This window comes from Pelmatolapia mariae, unplaced genomic scaffold (genome assembly GCF_036321145.2).
Source record: "Pelmatolapia mariae isolate MD_Pm_ZW unplaced genomic scaffold, Pm_UMD_F_2 NODE_ptg000839l+_length_24660_cov_1, whole genome shotgun sequence".
Lineage (NCBI taxonomy): Eukaryota > Metazoa > Chordata > Actinopteri > Cichliformes > Cichlidae > Pelmatolapia > Pelmatolapia mariae.
In genome coordinates, this window is record NW_027052516.1 from 16586 (window position 1) to 24660 (window position 8075).

The following is an 8075-nucleotide window of genomic DNA, read 5'->3' on the forward strand; positions in this document are numbered from 1 at the left end:
CCTGATAAGCAGAAGGAGTCTCACTGTCTGTTTAACGTCTCCCATTACAACGGCCTCACTGTGTTAACTTTCCACATGCATGTAAAGTAGTGACAGGAGAGCTCTTACTATGGTAAAGTGAGAAAGTGATATAACTATAACTAATGTGATATGATTAAATATGTGATTAATACATGAGAAAAGAAATCTGCCACCACAGTATCATTCATATTTCATCCACACAACTATTTTTTCTTTTGTGTCCATGGGCAGGTTTTTATTTATTTATTTATTTTTTAGAAAGAGGGGCAATACATATTAATGAACATTTTAATAAATGTAAATATGCCAGATTATAGCCTTGGGCTAATTTCCATCTGCAGACCCTCTGGCAGGTTGGTGTTAAACACAAGTTGAGTGTTGGTTTCACCACACTCAACTTGTCACCTGCAGATGATTCTGCAGGTGACCTGCAGAATCATCTCACACCTCTCTGTAACTCACACACACCATGACGTCAGACACAATCACTCTGACTTCTGCTTTGCACACAATTTCACTTCATTCTTCAATGGTCTACACACCACGTGCTGCCCAATAAATACTTTGCAGTGTATTTCATCCTCTTTCAAGGCAGACTTACTCAGTTTATTCCCCATTACAAAACAGCAATCAGCCCACTCACGCCGAGCACGTCTGGCCCGCACACGCACAAAATAGACACATACAAGAGCTCTGACCTCCTTTCGGCGGTGAAACCAACACTCCACATCCTCAGTGGTGGAGAAAAACCGTTTTTAACCCTCCTTCTATTCGGTGGAGAAACCTGCTTAGACCTCCTTAAAAAAAATTAAAAACACTGTCGGAGAAGCCAGACCTCCTTGAAACTGGCAGAGAAGCCAGACCTCCTTAAAAAAATTAAAGAAAAACTGGTGGAGAAACCAGGTAGCTTGCGTCTACACGCACAGCTTGCGCACTCACGTACCTGTGTTTAACCGTCAATCGCCATCCAACCCGAGGGGAGTTCAGACGCAAACTCTCTGGCCAGAGAGTTCGCTTTTAAGTTAAGCACCCGGTCTTTCATCAGGCGTCTCAGACGCTGGCTTCTAGCAGACTGCGGCGGCGTCATCTCCCTCCCCCTCGGTGGATGCAATGTGTTGGGCTCCGGCTCAGAAGGACCAAATAAATGTTGGGTCTGTGTTTCCACAAGCCCCACTAGTTTAGAGACTTATTCTCATGAAGGAAAAACAAAGCAACAGCGGTCGATCGCTTTACTTGCTCAAGGGAGGCCTTGTCGGTATCTCAGGAACGCACCTCGAATCCTACCACAAAATGACCCCGACTCTGGCCTCCGCTCGCTGCCTTTTATTGGAAAAAAATAGTTCACACAATACACATCACAGCAAAAGCACCTCCCAACGTAAAACCCCCAAATGGCTCTAAGACAAGGCACTATGTGTGTGTATGTGTAAACACCTGTATGCATGTGCAAGAACGTGTGTGTGTGTGTGTGTTTGGGTGGCATTTGTGTGACCTCCTGCTGACCAAAAGGGTCATAAAAGCAGGAAGCGTACCACACAAGAAACTGGTCTTTCAGATAGGATGTATCTACAATAAAACCTCCCCCAGCACAGAGTGGCTGGAGAGGTGGTCAGAGACAAAGGAATGTCTTGATCCTATAGATTGAACTAAGACTTTCCAAATTTAAGAAACACAATGACAACATTCGACAATTAGACTTAACAGAAATAGTCTTGGATGTACTTAGTTTTTTAAACATCTGAATTTAGGCTCAGTGTTTGTTAAATAAATAATGACATGTAATAATGTGTTGTGTGTTGTTCATCTGAGGTTGCATTTACCTCATATTGAGACCTAATAAAGCGTAAAAAAGCACTATATAAATACAGGCCATTACAGGCCATTTAATAAGGACCTGAATTTTTTTTTTTTTTTAAATTATGTCATGATACATAAAACCTGAGAGCTCACATAACTGCATATGCTCAGAATATACAGCACACATGGATACAAATGACTGCCTTGCAGCAGCAATCTTAAGACCATCACTATGAGCTCTATACAAGGTTACACTGTTCCTGTTATTAACAGCAGGGGGCACTATCAGCCACAGATGGGGGCCAGATATGCTCTGCTGGTGCCTCATTGGCACTGAGGTAAGACTCTATAGTGAGAAACAGCTGAGGGTGAAAACACTGATCTGGAAACATCTGAGTGTTACAGAGGATATACATAGCACTGTGGTTCAGTGTCACAATCACAAACAAATACAGAAAAGTACTAAAAAGGGTGTTGCCTCCAAAGATTGCCTTTACTGGTTTGGAGGTGTAATAACAACAGGCATGAATGAAGACAGATCTTATGCAACACACAAGCACACACAAACTGGAGAGCTTATTTCTATGAGCCTATGGGACTAATGAGAAGCATAAAAGTCTTTCAGTGAAGGAGCTTTATGTTCTCTGGTACCTATCAATATCCTTATCAATAGAAAACCTGAGGAAGAAAGAGAGCGCACAGAAAAAAAAAGAAGCACAAAGAGTCAGGCAACAGAGACAATGAAGCAAAGTAACGGGCAGCGAAAATGGAAAAGGTCGTGCAACTGTAACACGCAGACATTAAAGCGGTCGCGCCAGAATGTCGTGCTAAAAAGAAAGATTCTTTAAAATACAAGGGGGAGCAAGCGAGTCAGATACCAAGGGCACAGAGATGAAGCAGGTCTGATCGGAAACTGTTTTTTTCTAGGCCAGGGAGCACAAATAAAAACACCCTTAAAATGTACATAATAAAATGTTGTCAATCTACTAAAACTAAATAAAATAATTCTAAAACCTGTAAAACTACCATTTTCTACACTCCCTAAAACCCCCTGATATAATTATGCCACATGTTCATCATGGGTCCACCAGCAGGCCAGGAATTCCTTCTTTAGAGCGGAGTCCACGCCAGCCTCGTCTTCAGCAGACGAGGAAGAGCCTCCCATCCTCTTGTCCTTCCACTGGGCCAATCACATCCCAGCCCAGCTTGCGTTCTGCACCCGTCATGCAATGCCACCACAGCTCCCCTTGCGTCGGTGCCCTGTAAAATAACAAATAAGGTAAACCTCTGCCCTGCTGCCAATCACACGCGTTGTCTCCTACTGTCGCCGTGTCACACTGGCCATCTAGCATTAATCTTCCAGTGTGGGGCCTCCCTCCTCCAGTGCTCAGCTAGCCTGCTTTTAAAAGGTCTTTACACAGCTGATAGGCCACCTCTGCACACACCCATGCCTCAGCAGGTGATCCCTATCAGCTAATTTGTCCCATGTGCAGCCAGTCCACAGTGGATAAAAATTATGTCACATAAAACACTAAAAACCATGCAACAGAAACAGAATAAAACCATGCAAATAAAACGACACTCATAAATAAACACTAAAAATCAGAATAGAACCAATATACAAGATAAATACAAATTTCCACTGTGTGACGAAATGACTCCAATGTGGCTTCAGAGAATATACAGACAAGGATACATACATAGATTGGAACTGATAATATTACTACAAAGCATCAAAAATGATTTTTTTACATGGCAGGAACTCAATCATGACAAAGTGTAACAATGTTACACATTGGCTGTTTTAAAAGAAAATGTGTTTCATGATAATAACTGAAGAGAATACAAGCAAGAAGGCAACAAGAAACCTTCCAAATCTGTGAATGGAAACATTTTACACCTTCAAATGTTGTGACTAGTGTGTTCTCACTCAAACTGACTCAGTGTGGGAGTTTCACCTACCTGTTGTTGTTGTGGGATGACTCGATGTTCTTGGCAGAAATTATGTTAAGGGACAGGACGACATCGGCTGCGCTATCGTCCACTCCAGCCTTGTTCCTGATACGACCTGGACAGGCAGATCCACACAACTGTTATAAGATCTTCTTGTGTTGGAATAGCTCTCAATAGAGAAGCTCAGCCAGCAGGCAGTTTGTCCACTAACATCTGTTTATCACAGCATCCAGTACCAACACAATCATCCACACTCAAGAGCCCTGTTGGCTTCAGAGTGAGCAGCTGAATATCTAAAATATGAAATGTAATTTTTGTGTCCATCAGCTACAGCTACAACATGAACTGCTTAAAGTGAGAAGCAGCCTAAAGCCCGACAGATTCATCTTTCCAGACTGAAAATATCTCAGAGTGAACCAAGTGGTGCGTTTTCAGTGTGATCTCACAAAGTCAAATCCCTTTAATGATGTTCTGTCCTGTCTTCCTCTGTCAAAAGCACACAAACACTATAAAACATTGTTTCTGTGCTTTGGGTTTTTTGTTCTCTACAGAGAGGTGTAGTACCACTCCTAACATCTAGGAATCACGATTTTTTTTTTCTTTTTTGGGTGCTGGGGCCCTGTATTTATGAAACTGGGAGTTGTGGTGGGACGTCTCGTTGTCATGGCTACCAAGGACAACGCCAGCGTAGAATGGGGGGGTCGGGGGGGGGGGGGAGCTGATAAGCACACACTCATTCATGGATCATCACATTGCCATTAGAAGTCCACACAACAGTGAAGATGAAGAAGACAACACTACTTAGCTGTCTTTTCATTTCATTATTCACTCTGAAAACTGCACTGTTACTCTAGAATTGCACAAAACTGTTTGATGCACCAAGACAAAGTTTTCAGCCACAGCTTATGATCCAACATCTGTGTTCTCAAATATGTTCCCTACCTCCATGTTCTTTCCTTTTGTTTTTATAATAATCCCCACACTATCGCTCGCTCGCTCATTTTCTTCTGCTTAACCAAAGCAAGTGGCAGCAACCTAAGCAGGGTATTCCAGTCAACTTCCCCCCTTACTTTACGTAATCTTTAGCTGATACAGGAAATACAAAGCAGTTGAGTCAACTGGCATTTCCAAAAGTACACATGCCCACTTCAAAGCTATAATTTTCGGCATTGCTGCATAATCTGTCCATTATACTAGTTCTGCTATTGCCAATATTTTATTTCATGACCGTAGATGTTATGAGTCAAGATGTGTGTGTGTGAATGGATGAATGACTGAATGTAGTGTAAAGCGCTTTGGTTTCCATATGGAATAAGTAAAGCGCTATATAAATACAGGCCAGTTACCATTTACCATTATAAGTATTGTAACCAAGTCCATAATCTACAGGGTGGGCCATTTATATGGATACACCGTAATAAAATGGGAATAGTTGGTGATATTAAAGTCCTGTTTGTGGCACATTAGTATATGTGAGGGGGCAAACTCCTCAAGATGGGTGGTGACCATGGTGGCCATTTAGAAGTCGGCCATCTTGGATACAACTTTTGTTTTTTCAATAGGAAGAGGGCCATGTGACACATCACACTTATTGGTAATGTCACAAGAAAAACAATGGTGTGCTTGGTTTCAGCGTAACTTTATTCTTTCATGAGTTATTTACAAGTTTCTCTTTGTTCACAGCCATTGACATGTCGAAGAGGTTAACACGTGAGGAGCGGATCGAAATTGTGTTGATATCTGGTGAACGCAGTAACCGGGTCATTGCAGCAGATTTCAATGCAAGACACCCTACGAGACCACCCATCTCCCAGGCTACAGTTAGCGAACTGCTTGCTAAGTTTTGTGAAACTGCTGTTTGTTTGATGTACTAGAGAAATGAAAGACAGTAAATGAATATTATTACAATTTTTTTTTCCAAGGCTACGTCATCGATTTGGGGTAATATATATTTTATTATTTTAAGATTACCCTCATCTAGGTCACGCTGCTTATAGGCATTTTAATAACCATAACAAGATAGAGCTGGAGTCATTTAAGCTCTATAGACCCATGCTGTTGTTCAGGAAGCATGTTTAATTTCACCTATGTTGTTGGGAATAGAATAGAATAGAATAGAATAGCTCTTTATTGTCACTATTACAAGAACAATGAAACAATTTGGCATCTCTCCGCTGAGTGTAAAACACAAAGACGTAAGTATCTACACAATAACACAGGCGTTTACATTTACACAAGAAAGATATGTACAAGTTATAGATACACATGTGTGCATACGGATACACCCATACATACATACATACACATATATCCACATACACACACATGGCATCTGAGGAGCAGGTGAAATGTAAGGAGCAGTGAATGATCAGTGCATTGTGAGGTACAGTGGGGGGTAGGAATGCTGCTTCTACTATAATAAATACAGTTTATACAGGTAGGAATCTTGGCTGCATTATAGTATAAAAAATGGTTTATAGATAAAGTGCAATGTCCATGAGTGTTGGCAGTGCAGCCAACCTCCAATCAGGGTGGAGGTAGGGCATGTTTGACAGCCTGTGGGTAGAAGCTTCCATTGAGTCTGTTCGTCTTTGACCTGATGGACCTGCAGCGTTTATCAGAGGGAAGGGGGGAAAGTGAGTGTCCAGGGTGTGAGGGGTCCTTGATGATGATGCTGGCTTTCTGCTGAAGTCTGCCAGCATAAATGTCTCTGAGGGGAATTAGTGAAGTGCCGATTGCCCACTCTGCTTTCCTCACCACCTGCTGCAGTTTCCTCTTGTCCTCTGCAGTGCAGCAGTTTAACCAGAGTGTGAAGCAGTAAGTCAGGCTGTCGATGGTGGAGCGGTAGAAGTTTACTAGCAGTCTCTGGGGTAATTGTGCCTGACGCAGCTTCCTGAGGAAGTACAGCCTTTGTTGTGCTTTCCCTACCTGCTGGGAAATGTTGGTGGACCAGGTAAGGTCGGCCGAGATGTGGACTCCGAGGAACTTAAAGCTTTCTACCCTTTCTACCTCCTCCCCATCAATGTAGAGGGTAGAGTGCTCAGATCGCCTTGTTCTTCTGAAGTCGATTACCACCTATCAGCAAGTGTGGATACTGTATAATTGTATGTGAAATTTGAAGCAGGTGCGACATTGTATTTCACACACACGGCATGCACACCAGTCTCAGTAGGTACAAAACAAATGCAGTAGGTGTTATTCTCTCCCTCCATCGTGTCAGCCTTGTGAACCTGTCCAGTGAACCTGCTATGTTGATCTCTGAGGATACAGAGATGTAGAGATACAAACATCAAGTCTAAAGATCATCTAGCGTCAGCTGCATAAGAGAACATTTCCACTAGAAGGCTGGTAACCTCCCCCCTTTGACCCTTGAGCACAGATGTATAGTTACATATCAGTTCCTGCTTATCTCACCTGGGATCTTGAGGCTGAGGTCACACTGGCTGTCAGCGTTTGCAACTGATGTTGCTGTCCTCTGTCTGGTGATGCTCGCCTTCATTCTGCCCTCCCCTGTTACTTTCACTGTGAAATCACTTCCTGTGTATGCACATGAGCAAATTCAATTCTTATTAAAAAAACAAAAACATGTCCCTTCTCTGTAATCCCCAACTGTTTTATGGTAAGCACCTTGCACATATTGGTCAAACTTAACTTACTGTTGATGATGTCATTTCCTGGTTCAGTGGGGCAGCAGGTGACCTTGCAGGTGCCATCCTGTTGGTCCTCAGTGTTTGTTTCCACTTCAATGGAAAGACTCAAGCCACCGCAGCCTAATATAAAAAAGATGAGACTGACAAATATTTTATTTTAATCATTAAAAAATGAAAGAAATCACAGTATCTATACTTTCACTGAGCATATACCTGCATGACGAGTGTCAATGTAGAACTCTGTAGGCTCAAAAGTCCTGGCCTCGCTCAGCCCGGTCCACTCACACGCACACGGCTCACATCACCAATCTCTGACTGTTGGTCATAACAGCAACTGGGCTGCTGGGAACATGACGACCGTTCTTCTTGATGTTAACAAGGTGCTCACCGATCTCCTTGGGAACAAAACAGATGAGGGTTAACAACGTTTATTCTTGAGTGTGCATGCAGCCCGTTTCATCTGCTCCTGTTTCTTTCTCCATACTTTAACTTATTACTTTCCCCCTCTTTGTCTTTTACTTAGAGATTAATAAAGTATTTGGGTTTTGGAGTCTCATTGTTTAGCAAACTTCTCACTTATCAGACAGACATTCACCAATGTGAGCGTTACGCAGCATCTTCAGCAGGCAGGGCTCCTCTGGCCCTGAGGGTGTT

The 8075-nt window shown here is 42.6% G+C and overlaps 1 protein-coding gene across 5 annotated transcripts; it reads right to left on the reverse strand.

Moving 5' to 3' along the window:
• Positions 1-1288: 1288 nt before the first annotated feature.
• LOC134623698 (kinesin-like protein KIF1B) lies at positions 1289-8075 on the reverse strand. Of its 5 annotated transcripts, none has more exons than XM_065469870.1 (6): positions 8017-8075; positions 7635-7816; positions 7428-7541; positions 7186-7308; positions 3781-3886; positions 1289-3078 (listed from the first exon to the last, which is right to left on the reverse strand). In XM_065469870.1, exons 4-6 carry the CDS (start codon positions 7268-7270, stop codon positions 2958-2960), a joined length of 312 nt encoding a protein of 103 aa, XP_065325942.1. In that variant the 5' UTR covers positions 7271-7308; positions 7428-7541; positions 7635-7816; positions 8017-8075; the 3' UTR covers positions 1289-2957. The 5 variants fall into 5 exon arrangements, 3 of the variants coding, with proteins under 3 accessions (XP_065325942.1, XP_065325944.1, XP_065325943.1); XM_065469872.1 differs by having other exon boundaries at positions 7428-7561; XM_065469871.1 differs by having other exon boundaries at positions 7635-7813; positions 8017-8073.

Excerpts from the sequence above, each read along its gene's own strand:
- LOC134623698 (XM_065469870.1), bottom strand. The coding sequence starts at position 7,270 with ATGAAGGCGAGCATCACCAGACAGAGGACAGCAACATCAGTTGCAAAC. Across the intron at positions 3,887-7,185 it reads CCTCAGCCTCAAGATCCCAG|GTCGTATCAGGAACAAGGCT; the intron begins GTGAGATAAGCA and ends CTGCCTGTCCAG. Across the intron at positions 3,079-3,780 it reads TCATCCCACAACAACAACAG|GGCACCGACGCAAGGGGAGC; the intron begins GTAGGTGAAACT and ends GTTATTTTACAG.